Raw genomic sequence first — 18,023 nt, forward strand, 5'->3', positions numbered from 1 at the left:
CGAGCCACTGATGCTACTCTGGGCTCCCAGGAGTGTCCTGCCCACCCTGCAAGCAATCTACTCCTTGCATTTGGACTCGGCTTTATTTACTCGGGTGGGGATGCAAGTATGGGGGAAAGACATGTAGCACAGACCCAGTACCAATGTGCCAACCTTCCCAGTGCAGGGGCCTCAGCGAACTGCTGGGCACCTGTCTGCCTTTGATATTTTGAGTCAATGTATCTCATCTCATGAACCAAGATGTCAGGGACTCCCTGCAGCCAACCTCAATAGGAAATGATCCCAGGAGTCTCTCACTTCCTTAATTCACGGAAGGAGCCGGGAGGAGAAAGGGGCTGGTCCTCTCATGACTGCTTGTGCCATTCAACTGAGAGGTGTCGCTGGTTAACCTGACAGCTCAGGGACCAGGGCTGGGTGGATGTTATTTATCCAATCTATTACAGGGCTGTAGTTCACAAGCTACCAAGTTGGACTCTTGGCTCTGGAAATTTAATGTGTGACAGCTGCATGCAGCCAGTGGTGTCCAGCATTTTAAAAAGGTCAATTAAGAAACGGTTGATGGCGGTGCAGCTAATGACAGCCTGGAGGGGTGAGCAGGGCCGAACAAACAGAAGGGCTGAGGCGTAGATTACTGGAACGGAGTGTCGAAGGGGAGCGTGGTGGGGAGGAAATCTATTGTCATCAGCCATAAAGCACATCTGAGTTTTGCAGCGGAGAGCGGTACAGCTGTTTCCCTCCCCAGGCAGCTCGGGGAGCAGTCTGTGAACGGGAGTGGGGGGGGTGCTCGGCAGACAAAGGTGACACCTGCATCCGCTTGATCGATCTGCACACAAAAATCATTCCCCTCCTGGCCGCCTGTTCCTTTGCACTTTTCCGCTCTCCCACTTGGGGAGCATAAGGCAGAAGCTGGAGCGATATTCAGAATGTGGGTCATGTTCTAGAAATCCATATTTTAAGCATTCCCCAACGCTGGGCTCCGCCTTCTCCTCCTGGGCGTGTGGGTAGGCGGCAGGCAGGCGGATGGGGGAGCCAGCGCCAGCAAGGGCTTTCCTCAGACGACACATGTGCCCCGTGGTTTCAGTGGCTACAAATGCAGGGTGCAGTTTAGAGCCTTTACACAGTGGTGGATAAAACAGGGACAGGAAGTCCTTAGCAAAGGTCTGTTTCAGCCTGTGACTGAATTGGCTCATGGTTGGGGGAAGGCACTGTGTGGGATGTGTTTTTTAAAAAATCAGACAAAGGGGCCATAGGCTGCTAGGACAGGTTTTTTGCCACATCTACCTGTCAAGCTAGAAATTCAGTAGAGCAATGGGAATGCTAATTGATATGCAAAACAGGTCCAGGGTTCCTAGAAATGTCTAATGATCCACCAGTTCCTTGTGAAGGCAGAATTAAGACATGCACTAAACGAGATGGGAGTAAGAACACCAACCTTTTTGCTTGTCTTTTTTTTTCTTTTCTTTTCTTTTTAAAACCTACTTTGGGGAAACTTCACAGGTTTTATAATTAAAAAGAAGAATGTTGCAATCAGCAGGGTTTGTCTTTCACACACTGGATATTTATTATTAGAAAATAGCTTTTATCAGCTGGCAGTATCAAACAATTCGAAAGGAGCCTGCTTCTCGCCGTAATTTTCTTTCCCTCCTTAATGAAATTTAAATAAACAGTTCACTGTAGGGAGAGTTGCCACACCTTTTTTCCCCTTTAAAAACGGAATAAATGAAGTTTAGTACAAAACATCCTCCAAATATGCCTTGTTCTGTAGCCATTACGCTGTCCCCTTGAGTGAGAGAGAAGAAGGCAATGAAAAAGACCACTCAAGTTATCAAATTACCCCCAAAGAATCTACAGTAGAAACTGGGAAACGCATAAACTAACCCAAACCAAACTCATCCAAACCAAGAAACCAGTTGTAACGTTGGCTTTTTCGACTGTAATTATCATCTGACTTTAATATATATACTTATATATATATATATATATTTGAAATAGTAATAAAAAAGGAAGCATTGAATTGCATCTTTAGCAGGACAACCTTCCTCATATGTTAAAGAGGTGTTCAGAAAATCCCACATAGTATCTGCTAAATAAGCATGTTTGGCAGCTGAGCAAGTATCACGTGATTGCAGCATCCATGATTTGAAGTCAAACAGCATCTGCTCTCTTTCGGCTGAGTCCGTTGCTGGGGCGATGTGCTCACAAGGCTCAGGGTGTTCTGAGACCCACGGCTTAAGGAGGGGTTCGGGAGTGGCTCAGTGCATGGCCCCCGTGCGGAGACTTCCAAAACCCCAAACAACGAGCCAACCGACCAACCACACAAGCCTCAAACAATGGTCTCCTTTGAGTTCCTCTTGACAGAATGGGGGCCCAGCAGGGACTGCTGGTTAGAAGGTACGCTGACAGACTTTGGAATGAGGAGAATCACTCTCTGATTGGTCCGACGCCATTCGTTGTACAATCGACAGTGGTATCGAAATGACACCTGGGGTCAGGAGAGGAAAAAATAAGGGAAGGTTTCAGGTAAGCAGAAGCCGAGAATCAAACCAAGGAATAGAGAACGTCATTTACAACAGCTCTGAACAGCTGACGGTGGTACAGCGGGGTAGGCCGCATGGGCAAAACGGCTCTTGCAAGCGGCTGATGGTTGGGAGGTTGGGACCAACCAGAGAACACCCATGTGTGGGCACACGCAGGGCTCCCAGGGTGGCTTCCTCCATTCCCCATAATACTGGATAAAATTAGGATATGAAGAGGAAATGAGGTTCATTTGGAGTCTGGATTTAGTTTTGGGGTAGTAGTGTTTGGGCCCCAAAGCGTCAGTTGTGAAGCAAGTTAGCCACAAGCAGTTGGGCAGAGTGGGTATAGTGCTAGCCCTCCCCGAGGTGTGGGATATGGCAATGTGTCTTTCTGGTCTTCAGGTTAAATGAGAGGGATGCTCATGTATCCTCCTGCAGGTTGGACTCTGCACAGTTCAATATTCAGACTAGCAAATGTACCCTTCGAATTGTGCCATGCACAACCTGTACAACTGTACTAGCTGGCCCTGATGGGTGAACTCCAACTGCCTGTAGCTACGGTGTTCTATGGCTTCCAGTGGGGATGCTTTGGCATGGGCGCCAGGTCCCTTGATAAATTCTTCTTGAGCCAGAGCCTGGGGTAGGTTCAACTTCCGTGGGCATCTGCAATGCCTTGTGCCTACCTCAACATTGCATCCAGTGCTCTGTACCTTAGTGTATTTGTTTCTCTGTCTCCCTGCTCCAGAAGCATCTTGAGAGCATGGTTTGAGTTGTATTCGCCTGTGTAAGCCCAGCACCTAGCACGTGCCTGGCACTTAGGAAGTTGCTCAGTAGAGTTTGCTGCGTGAATAAATATCCTATGCTTTCTGATTGCACCACTGCTTCAGATTCAAGCCTCTCTTATAGAATACACAACATTATAAGCAGTCAACTGATGGCCAATTGTGGCATAACTCCGCCGAAAAGTACTTGCTTCCCATGTAAATACACTGGAATGAGACACATCTGTGGTTTGTTTTGGAGAAGGCTAGCTTACAGCATTGATGGACTGCCCAGGCAGTTCAGAGTCTGTACTTCTGAAGATGCATAAACTGTCTTTAACACTGGGGGTAGGTTCCAGTTTGGGAGCATCTAGATGACGAGGTAGGTGCTGGGAAGGAAGATGCCCGTGAGCTTAGGCTGACAAATTACCCGGTATGGGCTGTTTAATAATCTGGGGTGGGCGGTTTGGGATGATCCCGGCACAGGATCCATGGTAATCAGAGGGCTGACCTATGGTTGGACCTCAGTGTTTCTCAAGCAGAGGAGAGCACAGGCCCTTGATCAGAAAGGGCTTACCAGTCGTCTGGCAGGATCATGAAATTCACGGCCGCTAGCTCAAATTTCTGAGGCTAGAAAGCAGATGCCACAGGCTGAGTGCCAGTGAGATTTGGATATGAAAATATAAGCTTCTCAACTCACACAGATGTGCTTTTCTCCAAAAGGCCCTGAACATGCCAAAGTGGATCAGGTTTTTTTTTTTTTTTTTTTTTTTTCCTTAAGCTTGATTCTCATGTATCTATTCTGTCCTGCTACTGCTTGGTGCTACTCATGAATGTGAAACAGGTAGGCTGGAAAGCCCGCTGCTCGGGGCTAAGAGCAGGGAAAGAGGAGAATGCAGACAAGTACTTAACAAAGAGCTTTGGCAGTCCTGGAAGTCGGGAATCTGGAAATACTATAGTAAAGCTGGGTTTCCAATCAAGAGACCCTTCTTCTGGGGGTGCCTGGGTGGCTCAGTCTGTTGTGTATCCTACTAGTGATTTTGGCTCGGGTCATGATCTCACGGTTTGTGAGTCTGACGTCCGGGTGGGAGCAGGTAGGGGGGCGGTGGGATCTCTCTCCCTCTCTGCCCCTCCCCCCCTCATTCTCGCATGCACACTCGCCCTCGCTCTCTCTCTCTCTCTCTCTCTCTCAAAATAAATAAACAAAAAAGAGACCCGAGGTGCCTGGGTGGCTCAGTCGGTTAAACATCCGAGTCTTGGTTTCGACCCATGGGTTCGTGAGTTCAAGCCCCATGTCGGGCTCTGTGCTGATGGCAGGGAGCCTGCTTGGGATTCTCTCTCTCTCTCTCTCTCTCTCTCTCTCTCTCTCTCTCTCTGTTCCTCCCCTGCTTATGCTGTCCCTGTCTCTCTCAAAAATAAATAAACTTAAAAAACAAAAGAGACCCTTCTGTATGTTAAAGAGCCGTGCATGCTGGACCTCAGTAAGCAGAGAAATAGCCGTGGGTGTCTGCAGATAGCTCCTTTTCTGATGCTGGGAGCAGACCCTGGGCTCTCGGGCCAGGCACCCCAGGCTTGGATCCCATCCTCTGCCAAGCGGCTCCACGTTTGGGAGGGTTGCTTACCATCCCCAAGCTTGAGTTTCCTCAGCTGCAAAATGTGAATGGTGGTATCTCAGAGTGTACAGAAAGCACTTAGCACAGTGCCTCACGTGTGCTAGTGTTCTCGGCCTGTTATTTTTGATGTGTTAAATATGGAAAGGAAGACAGTTTTGTGACGCTCCTTCTTAGACACAGGGGAACTGGGGGAAAAAGAGAAAAACAGGGCTGTTTCCCTTGCTCTCAGCGTGGCGGGGGGTCAGCAGCAGGTTGCATCACCTGGGAGCTTGTTAGAACATCAGAATTTTGGGTTCCACCCAGACCTAAGGAATCAGAGCGTGCATTTTAACAAGATCCCTAGGTGATTCACAGATACATTCCAGCCTGAGAAGCACTGCTTCAGGCGACCCAGGAGTCAACAACTTAGCAGTTCTCCTGGTGCCTTGGCCAGGAGGTACAAAAATCAGCCCGCTTGTTGAGACAAACAAATGAGATCTTATTATGCATTAATCTATCTTCATTGCCGTTAACCATCACAGTCTGCAGGCAAATTCAATCAATAAGAAGAAAGCATCATATAAAGATGACTTCTTATCGGGGGACAGTAAAATAGATTGGGGCATGATGCAGACGGGGCCTTGGGTTTGCGCTTGCCCTGGGTTCATGCTGAGCCTGGACCAAGAGCTCCAAGACGCCCCCTCCCTGCAGTGGGGCAGAATAGGAAGAAGGGAGGTTTGATTTAGAGAAAAAAAAACAGGCAGTGACGGAAAAATAAACAACACAAACCAAAAAGAAGCTGTGGCAACTGTAACATTAGGAACTTCGTTTAGATATTTCTTAAATGTGTGAGTTTTTAATTTTTTATTTTGAGAGAGAGAAAATCCCAAGCAGGCTCTGCCCTGTCAGCATGGAGCCTGACTGGGGGCTCCATCCCATGAACTGCGAGATCATAACCTGAGCCTACATCGTAAGTCAGATGCTTAACCAACTGAGCCACCCAGGCGGCCCAAATGTCTGAGGTTTTAAGAAGAAAGGAGGAAGCAAGAGCACAGGGCCACTATTCTAAAAATACTGTTCCTTTTGGGGTGGGTTTCTTAAGGTGTATTCATTTCTTTGTCCAAAGGGTATTTATTAACCTGTTGTGGACCAGATCCTGGGAAGAGCTGTGGTCACAGACTGGGCAAGGAGGGCTAGAATACATCAGCATCCACCTCTCCCTGTCAGGGAGGGGACAGGCTGTTACCTAAGGTCTACATTAATGTCACGGCAGGGTTTGGGAAATCTTGTTACGGATTTTTTATTCTGCCCTTTCTCTCCAGAGGTTTTGGCGTGATTGAGGCTTGCTGATGGGGCCAGGGCCTTGTAAGTCACCTTCCCAGAAACGGACTGCCGCTCCCTGAACTCTGGCTGTACCGCGGAGGTGGGCTGTGTGAGCAAATGGGATGCGGAGCAGGACTGGGCACGGGGTCACATTCAACCCCCTCAGGCTACCGTGGGCTATTTGGGCTGCGGCTCAGCCAGCCGGCAGTGACCCTTGTTGGACAATGTCCTACGGAAGGTTTCCCCGTGTTACAAGGAGAATTCAAATGACTACCCCATCGGGCTGGGAGCAAGCCAGAGGAGACAGATCACTCATTCATTCCATTCTGTGCCTTAACCGGTTTCTGTGCTGAGTGCTGGTTCCACCAGGGACGCGGTGAGCTGAGGGGCTTCCCCCGGGTCACAGCACCACGCCCCCGCCCCCCTGCTCCCCACCTCTCAACGGGGGCTAATTATAAGTGCCACCCTGGATGTCTTCCTAACGCTGAGCGTGGACTCAGCTCTCATCCGGCTTTTGACTGTGCATGGAGCTCAAGTGGTTTGTGATGTGGGCAGTGACGTTTCTGGGGCACCTCTCCCTGGGATCTCGGCGGAGATGGCTGGCACCCTGGACTCCGGGATCCCTGGTACGGGTTTCCGCACGGCAGCTTCCAGAAGGCCCAGCTCCCCTGAGTTGCGCCAGATCTGCGCACAGACTGCAGAGGCAGGCCGGCTGAGTCTGAGATGGTGGGGAGGCTATGCGTCCCCCTTCGCTGCGCCCGCGAGGCCCTTTCAGGAAGGCTCCTCTGAGCAGCCGGGCTGGGACTGACACCGTGTTTGTTTACCTAAGACATTTTCACAGCATATTCTCCCGAAGCCTGACAGCTTGTTTACAATGGGTTTCTGCCGGAGGGCACTTTCCACGTGCTGTCAGCTCCTGACTTACGGCTCCTGCCAGGGCTGCTGGGTGCAGCATTTATCAGGGAGGGAGTTAGTCTAGATTCAGTAACTACTGTCGCGGGGCGTCGCGGTTTCCGCACCAGTCAAAGGGGAGAAAGCCTTTCTTTCCCTCCAAACGCTTTGCATCTTGTAGACGGCTGGGCACGCAGAGGAAGAAAGCCCTGTGCCTGTTTTGGGTGCTCTGATAAATGTTCCCGAAGTTTCCGCGCCTAATCGTCACAGCAGCGGGACCCAGGGGCTGTTGCCTGCTCCTCCACCTTTTTGCGTAAGGCTGGTCAGAGAGGTTAAGTACTCTGTTCAGAGTTACACAGCTATTAGGATGTAAATCTTGGGTCCAACCACAGGGCCTTTGGATTCTAAATGCATATGTGCTCTTACCGTGCAGCACTGCCTCTTGGAAACATTTCTGGAATAGAATATGTTCTCATGCTCCTGAAAGAGCCCTTGCTAGGTACCTTTCCCACCCAATCCCCTCTTTCATCTAAGATGGGTCGCATCCGCATTCCCCTAGGAAAACTTTTCCTTTCCTTTCCTTTCTTCCTCCTCCACCCTTCTTTTCCTCTTTCGTAGTGGGAGTAGGAGCTGGTGGGGCCGGGTTTGGAAGGCAGAGCAAAGGAGCAAGTGTGAGCAAGTGCTAGAAGCTTCCACATGCTGACACACTGTGCTACGGGATATGAGAGTGGTACACTCTGGGCAGGAAATACATATTAAATAACAATGGAACGTGTTCAGATTAGAAATGAGCAGGCACAGGAGAGTAATGCCAGGAAGCAGGGGGCCTGGTTTCTGAAACTGTTGTAGAGGCTAGTGACGCTCTTCTCTGCGGGTCCCAGAGGGAAACATAAAGCGTGAGATCAATGCCGTGCCAACTGGTGCCCAAGCCATCAACTCACTTCATGAGTTCAGTGAACGGAAAGAACAGAGATGTTTAAGAATTCTTCCTCATGTACAGCAGGCACACTTATTGGGAACTGGTTTTCTTTGGTGGCGGCTTCTCAGCTAGATAAATGAGTGTTTTTATGGGCAGCAGAGTCAATATCCCGACACAGAGAATAATCATCAGGCAAAGTGCAGCCCCACGTCCAACAAAGACTTGAGGCTGCGTCAGGAAGTAAGAAGAAAATAACCAGCAGGAGGATTCATGATGTGCGCAGGCAGTGACAGCAACGGTGGCCGAATGCATCATTCATAATACACTACAATCCCAGCAAAAGTGAGGAACATAAACCAGAGAAAAGAAACGCCATGCCTCATAACGGATGGAGTCCTAGAACGCTGGAGGGGAGAAATGTCTGGGGTGTGTGTGTTTGACTGATGGGCTCTCAGAAGCTGGGGCTTTTTCTTTACTTGATCTGCTCTTCCCAGCAGCACACCTATGCGTACACACACACACACACACACACACACGCACACACGTGGTAATAAATCGCATCAGACTCTCTCACCAGCACCTGCAGGTCTGTCTCTCCACGGACATGTGACGGACAAGAGGGAAGTCTGTGCCAGCCTTGGGGCAGCCAGCTCCAGCTGCTCTGACCGCCCCCCCCCCTCCCCGGACGGTGGGCCATACTTACTAGTGTCCAAAAGAGGTAAATAGTGAAGAGTGCGACAGTGAGTGCAATCAGTCCGACGGCCTCCAGCCGACTGCTAAAGTGCAGGTGGTCCACAGCGCCCCGCAGGCAGAGCCAGCCTGAGATGGTGGCCAGTGGAGTTATGAACAAGAAGCACACCATGTCTCCAAACAGAGTCCGCTTCTCATGCTGGGGGCCTGGGTTTCTGAGCCACTGCCGGGGAAAAGGGAGGAGAGAGAAAAGCAAGGTCACGGTTAAATGCCAGGATGGCATGGAGATACACTACCCGCAAGCTGTCTTCTTCTTCGGGAAACTGGGAACGGGCACTTCTGACCCATGCTGAGATCACAAGGCAGCATTAAGGGCTCATTCCCAGGCCCCACCTCACCGGATTATAGTGACTATGGTGATAATTTAACGTGACAATAGTGATGATGATAAAAACAATAATTTGAACAGTGTCCTTGCTGTCGATGGCCTGCTGTTTCTGAAACGATGGTTATCATTTTAAATAGCGACCCCATGGGAAGGTAGAGAGGATGTTATTTCTGGAAGGTAATAGCTGAGATAGAAAAAGTGCTGTCATGTGGCCAAAGCCTTCCAGGATCTTGGCTCTGGGAGATGTCTACAGGAAAGGGTTAACTCAGCAGGCCGGGTGGCTCAAATTGTGCATGTTCCCCTGAAAGACCCGTTTTCAAGATTGGCTCTTCAGAAATGAGCTCTGAGTCCTGGCAATATTTTGCCTTTTACGAGTGTCTTTGTTTGCCTCAGGCCTTGGGCCATATGGTAAGAGTATAATGAAATAGTTTATGCCAACAGCGTGATTTATGCTGAACACCTATGTTCGCTGTGGGGGCTGGAATATGAGCAGCTGAGGTCAGTCATGCAGGCGCTGAATGCCTATGTGACCGACCCCAATAAACACCCTGGACACCAAGGCTTGGGTTGATAACGCTTGGTATGTGTTGTCACAAATTGTTGCTGGAAAAATTAAGCAGATTTGTATGACATTACTGGGAGGGGACACCTGGGAAGTCGCACCTGGTTTCTTCTGAACTTCACCCCGTCCATTCACCCTTTCCTTCTGCTGATTTTAGTTGGTGTCCTTTTGCTGTAATAAATTGTAACCATGAGTAAAAGAGCTTTTCTGATTCCTGTGAGTCCTTCTACTCAATCATGGAGGCTGATGGTGGTTTTGGGGATCCCCCACAGAGTGAGACTCATGTGACTCCATGAACTGAGTGATGCCCCTCCTTGTTAGGACCCTGGACCTCCTCCTTAGGGTGCTCCCTGACGTTTTAATTGGGTTGCTCTCTTGACTGAGTCAATCCCAAAAAAGGGTGGGCAAAACTTTGTGGTTGTTGAAAGACCAGAGAGGAGAATTCCTACAGGAGGGGAACAGAGTTGCTGTCCCAGTTGGGGAATTGCTAAATGCCTGCTGAAATGTTCTCCATAATCCATTCTGGGAAAAGTCATGCTTACGTATGGGTGTTGGTGCACGACAGTAATGAGGTCAGGTGGCTTTTCTTCAGATTGGCATTGAAACATGTCTCCAAATACCCCTGCCTCACTACCCCATGTAGTAGTGGCTGTGCCCAAAGGGTCCAGAGGAGGGGGGGTTGAGCACAGTTAGGGGTGGGAGTGGCAAGAGACGCAGGCTGAGTCTGTTTTCCATCTTGTTTCCTAAACGAACGGGGGCTTAGCTGTGCCGTGGGCTGGCCCCCAAATGGAAGCACTGTGGGCTGCTGAGCACACATTCCAAATGGCCAGGGCTGCAGTTCCCACAGAAACATTGGTGGGAGTGAAAGCATCATGACAGGGGATATGAGAGTAGATGGTGCACAGTGGAGAGTAAAGGGAAGGCCATGGTCAAGGGCAGGAGGAAGAGACAGAGGAAGCAAGGTGAGGACAGAGCAATGGAAGGGCCAGCAAAAGCTTCAGGGAGTGACTAGAGGAGATGGGTGGCGGGGAGAGATGGTAAAAGGCAAGGAAGAGCTTTTCTGAAAGGTACCCTTTCCTTGAGTGTTTGCCTGGGGCCAATATTGAACGACCCACAGTGCCCAACATACCAGTTTCCAGGGACAACCCACCTTACCATCGTGCCGAGATGCTGAAAGAAGTCAACCTCAGCTCAGTAATGAGGAGGCAACTTGTCTGTGAATATAAATACAGCATTATAAAAAATTTCACATAAATCCCTAAGTGATCAAGTGCGAATGATGCTGACCCTGCTGCCTGTTGTCATGTTACCTTACACATCTCAGCAGCTTCAGCAAAATTCAAAGAGCTCTTATTAATTAACATTTTCTTGCCTAAACACTGGGAATATCGATCGCTGTGAGGTGGAAAGGAGAAATCAGGTACGATTATCCTAATTTTATGGAGGCTCAGTGAGGTTAAATGATCGCTCCAGGTGATTCGGAGGTCAAACTGAGGAGAGGACTCACATCGCTCCCCTCTTGCTCAGGTGTCCTATCAGTAAAATACTCGAAAAATATTAAAATTGCAAGACATGCAGAAATCCAGATCCTTAAACAATTTTGCTCAAATCGCAGCAACCTATTCCTCTTGCAGATTTTCCCTGGAAGCAAGATCTGGAAGCCTGGCCTCCCTTGTTGGAACATAGGAAATTCTCAGTAAATATGCAACAGATGTTCACAGACAAGCCGACCTCACTGGCAAAGACTTTCCTCAATTTCTGCTGCTTGGGAATTCGGAATGCATTTTATGAAAATTAATTTAGAATTTTACTTATCTATGTGGCCCTTAACATGACCCAGTGAAATGACTCAGGTGTGGAAGGAGGTAATTACAAATCACTAGTTATCTCTGTCTGGTGTAAGATAAATTACAAAGGCAAGATTATTATTACTAATGCTGGTTCCTGGTTTCTCAGTTTCTAGTTGTGCTCTGATTTTCTATATTCTTTTTTTTAGATGTTTATTTATTTGGAGAGAGAGAGAGAGAGAGATAAGAACGAGTGTTGGCAGGGGAGGGGTAGAGGGAGAAGGAGAAAGAATCCCAAGCAGGCTCCATGCTCACCATGGAGTCCAGCATGGGGCTCGATTCCATGACTGTGAGATCATGACCTGAGCCAAAATCAAGAGTCAGCTGCTTAATTGACAAAACCACCCAGGCGCTGGTGATTTTCTATATTCTTGAAAAATTTTCAGGCCTTTTTATATATACATTATCACCCAAAATCTGGACTCTGCACATTATTAGCTATAAATATATATGTGTGTTTATAAATGTATATATATATGTATATAATATATATGTGTATGTATTGTATGTATACATATAATATATACATATATATGTGTGTTTATAAATGTATGTATATAAATATATATTTATAGTTAATGTGCAGAATCCAGACCATGAGTCATATAAATTTGCTCAACTTACTCTTTATGTTGTTTGCTGCTGGGTCATATTTAAGTATGAAGTTGTTTTTCTTTTTTTTTTTTCTTTTTTAAAGTAAGCTCTGTGCCCAGCTTGAGGCTCGAACTCATGACCCTGAGATCAAGAGCTGAATGCTGTACCAACTGAGCCAGCCAAGTGCCCAGGTATGAAGTTACACCCTAGGTAGCATTATATCAAAATCGGTGACTTCTTCAGAATCCCAGGTGTCATTTATGTTTTACACAAATGTTAAGTCCCATGAACAGGACCACTGGTAGTATCTGTTGCTGAGAAAAACCCTGCCCTCTGCCACAGTAAGAATGTCTGTCAAAGCATCCAAGTTGGTCGATAACAGGATATTTATACAAGCAGAGATTATAACCGAGAAAATCTGATTACACCTCAAATTTCCAGCAAGAGGGGGGATGTCTAAATAAATTAGGAAAACAAAATAAATTATGGAATTTACTTAGAACAGAAAACCATCGAGTAATTTCAAATGATAATGCGCATTTTATATTTCCTGATATGATGTACTGCTGAGCAGGAAGAGTTCTACTGGACAGAATGTGTAGTAAGATCCTGTATATATGATGAGATAGTTACATACACACAGACATTTACACCAACAAAGATGTAGTGGATTTACACAGACAAAGACCAGAATGATACCCAGCAAGATAGTGGCTATTCTGGGTGGTGGAATCATGAATGGCCTTTAATTTTTTTCACTTTGTATGTATTTTATAAAATGAACATGGATTCGCCATGTAGCTACACATGTATGTATTAGTTGTGTACGAAACATTGGGAAAGACAGAGGGGGACCCTGACTGAGAGACAGGGAGAGAAGAGGGAGGGAGCTGTCTAGCTAGTGCTTAGCAAACAACAGCAGTAAAAAAATAAAAAGAAAAATAAATAAATAGTACTGACAGATGTTTGGGGCAAGCTCAGTGCTAGAAATCTGAGTTCATTATGCATTATCTCACTGAGTCCTTGCAATAACTCTCTGAAGCATGTGCTAACATCATCCCCATTTTACAGATGCCGACACTGGGGAACAAAGAATAACTGACCTAAGGGTGGACAGCAAGTAGGTGGCCGAGGCAGGATTCAAACCAGCCTCACTTTGCTGTTCCTTGATTTCCATGCTTACATTTTCTTTCTGCACCAAATGGCACTTGTGTGGATGTGTGTGTGCACACGCAGTCACTAGATTTTTTGCAAGCTTTCAGCGAGGTGGGATATGGTAAATCCTGCCATTTTACTGTTTCATCAGGTAGGTGAAGGACTGGCTGGCCAGGATGGTATCGTGGTAACTTTATAAAATATTCTCAGGCTACTATTCCGTTCTATGTGAATTCTCTTACCAGATCACAATGCGGTTCAATCTGTGGGCATTGAATCACAGCTTCACTTTGGCATAATTCGTAACAGACAAAGGGTTGATCTCAATTATTGTTCACTGTGGTTTTTTGCTCCTCTGTGTCTCCTGCCTGTCTAATCAGTTATACATATTATACACAGAATATTAAACCTATTCTGTAGCAGTATCTTCATTTCCCAAACATTTCATAAAAGAGCAGGCTTCGGCAGAATGGCAGGTTTGTTTGTGTGTCTGTGTTGCCACCCGACCTGACCTGAGGTGGACCCTTTAGAACAGTGGCATCTCGCACATTCAGCGTTTACAATGCTAAATCAGTGACAGGAACTTATGTTGACTCACACCTTGTGAAATGCAGAGCACTCTCTTATATGCCACATGAAGTAATTGCTTTACTCTCCGATAATCTTTGAAGGCGGTGCCACTACACCACCGTTTTACCGATAGGGAAACTGAGGCACAGAGAAGATTGGTGTTGGCTCTGGTCCATGCACTCTAGCTCTAAAGACTGTGCTCCGAAACAATCTGTTCTGTCATCATTCTTTTTTTATTTTTTATTTTTTTTTAATGTTTATTTCTGAGAGAGAGAAAGAAAGAGAGAGACAGCGTGAGCATGAGCGGGGGCGGAGCAGAGAGAGGGAGACACAGAATCCGAAGCAGGCTCCAGGCTCAGAGCTGTCAGCACGGAGCCCAATGTGGGGCTGAAACTCACGAACTGCAAGATCTTGACCTGAGCCGAAGTCGGATGCTTAACCGACTGAGCCACCCAGGCGCCCCTCGGTCATCATTCTTGAAGAGGCTTTAGTTTAACATTGGTCTTCTGCTTATACTTGGGGGTTAGCTGTGGCTGATGTTTGAGAATACTAATTTATTTGGCATCTCTCACCTGGCCGGCTCACCTCCTTGGCCGCCAGGGGATCTGTCGGCAACGTGGGCACCCTTCCGGCCTTCTGTTCTCTGCTTCCATCAGAAACGTAAAGCAGGGAGACTGCGCCATTAAAAGCCCTGGCACTGAGCTGCCTATTTTTCTGTGGCGATCTCATTCCAATCACTAACTCGTTCCTGAACCCGGAGATTGATCTGCTCTTGTAAATACATACAAAAACCAACCACTCAACCAACCGTCTAAACAAAACAGAACCCCCTCGCCCCGCCCCATGGTAATCGGCACTGTAGGGCCATAGACAGCAGAGGGAATGAAAGTATCATTCCACCGGTGACACAGCATCACTCACTGGCCGTAAGTGTACATCCAAGGTGAGCCGGGCACCAGTGATTCCTTTCAAGGTGGAGTAACTGTGGGTTTGGATATAATTACAGTGTCAATTTGTTAAATCCCTTCCTGGGGAGTAGGGGCAAAGGGGGTGCAGTGCTATAGGACATTAGATTCTGCCTCCCAGCCTCCGAGTTAATCGGCTTAAATCCTCAAGGTAGATAGGACAGCCTGCAGGTCAGTTTGTACTAGAACCAGATTACACTCTGGTGGCTAATAGCTCTGATCGATTACAGCCTTCCCCATGAATCTCCTTAATGAGAAACCATCACGAGAATGGGAGAAACTGATAGAAGGGATAACAACTGATAGGACCACCACAAATTTATGGAGAGGAAAAAGAAAAAGAAGGCATGGTCTCACAATGTTGTCTCATGTGGGTTTATCCGCTTGAGTGTCTCTTGTTAATATGACACTTGGCAGAGTTATTAACCAAGGGCTTACCTTCCTTGGGATGGGTCTTATTTTTGAAGCCCAACTCATTTTACACTAAGCTGTCTTGCTTGCCTGGGGAGCGGCGAAGTGGAAGGGGCAGTGCTGTGATTAGACGGTAGGTGATGGGTCCTTTCCATGATTTAGAAATGACCGTGAAACATGAAAACCATGCATTTCAGTTAATGGAGGCACAAAAGAGAACAAAAACAAGGAAACATACTCCTACCGGTGTTCTCAATCCCTGAACTCCAGTCTGTTAGTCAATTTCCAGGACAGCTGAAGTCTCACAGAAAGAAATTCCGATGCCGGGGAGCTGAGGAGATGCTTGTTTGGGACATCCATCAGTGGATGCTGACACTGCTCACAGCAATCCGCCTCAAATGAAAACTTCACAGAGGATTTGCTCATGATCCTAAAACGTCCTTCTCCAGCCTTGGCCTCTGTCCAAAGCTCCAGATGCGCATATTCAACAGCCCGCTCAACATCTCCACTTAGATGACTAACAGGCGACTTAAACTCAATCCGTCCGAAACAGAACTCTTGATTTAGTACTTAACTTCACAACCTCTCTTTTCTCCACGTCTCCTCCATCTCAGTGAATGACATCACCACCCACCCAGTCGCTCAGCCATCCATTTCCTTTCTGTCTTGTGCCTAGCCCTCCAGGAAGTCCTATCAGCACCACCTTCAATAAGTCTGGCGTCTGTGCACTTCTTCCCACGTCCACTGCCTCTATCCCCGGGCCACGATCATCTCTTACTTGGGAGGCAATAGCCTCCCGGCTTCCATTCTGGCTTCCCTACAGTCCAGCTCCAAAACCAGGGAGAGAGACCTTGTACATACATCAGTCAGAGGATTTTGAACCTTTGCTTAAGGCTCTCCAGTGGTCAGAACTGTGTCTGTACTCTTGACCTAGGACTACAAGAAGACCTGACCTCACACCTGCCTACCTCTCTGACTACGTCTCCTACCACCTCTCCCCCTTCATTTCCAACCTTTACCTGTGGCTGTTCCCGTATGGGAGGCAGGCTTTGTCCACATTCTTGTACGGTTGGATCCTTCCGATCACTTAGGTCTCAGCTCAGAGGGTAACTTAGCACTGCAAACACTCCTGAACCTATAAACAGTGCCTTGCTCTATTTTCTACAGAGCTATGGCACTCTCTGAAAAGATGCTCTCTTTATTTATTTGTTTATTCCCTTGTTTACATTTTGTTCCCTACTTCAGTGAGAACTCTGTGATGACAGGGACTTCATTTTTGTTCATTATTGCATGCCTCAATCCAAGAACAGTGCTGGAATGCAGTCGATGCTTAATGAAAATGAATGAGCAAACATCTGGATGCCAGGACCCCTGACCAGAAATGATCTTACAATATGAGTTAGACGAATGAAATTGGTTGGTAAGGAGACACTTTTGTTGGTGAGTAGACATCAAGTCCTGAGGATCACTGCGTTCAGCCTTCTGGACGGGAGATGGTATTCCTGAACATTTTGCTCTTTGTAGGTTTCCAAGAGAAATATCTACATGTTGTTTTGTTGCTATGAGGTGTAAAACCTGTATTTTCTGTTCAAGCTTTTTTTCCCCCTGAGATGTAAATAATTGTGGAATGCCATCTATTTCTCCATAGGTCATGAGATAGCATGGCAAATACACTAAATTATTTAAGGTCCTTTCTAGTGTTTTAGTCACAATTACTATCTTTTTTTTTATACCCCCCTCCCTTTTTTTTTTTTTTTTTTACTACCTTGAACTACATGAGAACGAGACAATATCAGATGCCCATTTAAAAATTATACAACCCCGGTTCAACCAAAAATATGTACTGAGTGACTATTATGTGCCAGATACTTTCACTGAATTTAATAACACCAGCTGGTGTTGTTATTCCCATTTTGAATTACGATATTAAGCCTCATCGATGTTGAGGTACTTGTTCAAGGTTACAGGGCAGAGGAGCCAGGGTTTGCGATCTCCAGCCTAATGTTCTTTCAGCTCTTTCTTTCAGCTTGCTTTTGCACTACATATAATCTTACCCAAAATTTTTTTTATTAAAAAAATGCTTAAGGTGGCTCAGTCAGTTAAGCATCTGACTCTTGATTTCAGCTCAGGTCATAATCTCACGGTTGGTGAGATTGAGTCCCATGTTGCTGACAGTGCAGAACCTGCTTGGGATTCTCTCTCTTTCTCCCTCTCTCTCTGCCCCTCCCTGCTGCACACACTCTCTCTCTCTCAAAATAAATGAACATTAAAAAATGTTTAGTTGAAGTGTAATAATGGATGTATAATGCTATACAGTATCAGTTTCACATATAACTACATGAAATCTTGATCCTGATTTGTTTGCCCCTACAGGCTGGGGAAGTAGCCGGAGGAGACAGGAGACTGCTTCTAGTGTCCCCTGTTGGCTCCCCCAAATGCCGTGTGACCCTCATCCAGTTTTTTCACCTCTCTGGGGGCAGTAAAATAACAGAAGTCCCTCTCACAGGGGTGAGGAAGGTTCAGCTTTGAAGGGAGTGGTGCAAGACCGTCTCTCTTTGGCTCAAGTTCCCACTTCTGTTCAAAACATCAGGTTCAACTAGAGACTGGGTGTATTGTCTTCTGAGCTCGGGCTGTGCGTTCGCTGCTCCCTAAACGTCTTTCCATCTGTGCAAGCAACACCTCACACTTGACACGGTCCACAATGGAGCACTGGGTTCACCTCCATCACCCAGCTCCCGCCCGCATTGTCCCAGACTTGGGCGTGGCAAGACCAATACTGGTGGCTCTGGTGCACACCCTCGACCCCATCCTTCCTCGATGCCCCACCCCCCACACGTAA

At 47.1% G+C, this 18,023-nt stretch overlaps 1 protein-coding gene across 2 annotated transcripts in view; it reads right to left on the reverse strand.

Annotated features, from left to right (window-relative positions):
- Nucleotides 1-1,536: 1,536 nt before the first annotated feature.
- The window catches only part of MARCHF3 (membrane associated ring-CH-type finger 3), a 149,863-nt gene continuing 133,376 nt past the window's right edge, over nucleotides 1,537-18,023 (reverse strand). For both annotated transcript variants that reach the window (XM_047084069.1, XM_047084074.1), the window contains 2 exons: nucleotides 8,706-8,915; nucleotides 1,537-2,482 (listed from right to left, as the gene is read on the reverse strand). In XM_047084069.1, the coding sequence (XP_046940025.1) occupies nucleotides 2,324-2,482; nucleotides 8,706-8,915 (369 nt within the window). In that variant the 3' untranslated portion in view covers nucleotides 1,537-2,323. The remainder of the gene's footprint in view (nucleotides 2,483-8,705; nucleotides 8,916-18,023) is intronic.

The sequence above is a fragment of the Lynx rufus genome, unplaced genomic scaffold (assembly GCF_022079265.1).
Source record: "Lynx rufus isolate CCGP_SWC_20201006 ecotype Redwood Valley unplaced genomic scaffold, mLynRuf1.p SCAF_1, whole genome shotgun sequence".
Lineage (NCBI taxonomy): Eukaryota > Metazoa > Chordata > Mammalia > Carnivora > Felidae > Lynx > Lynx rufus.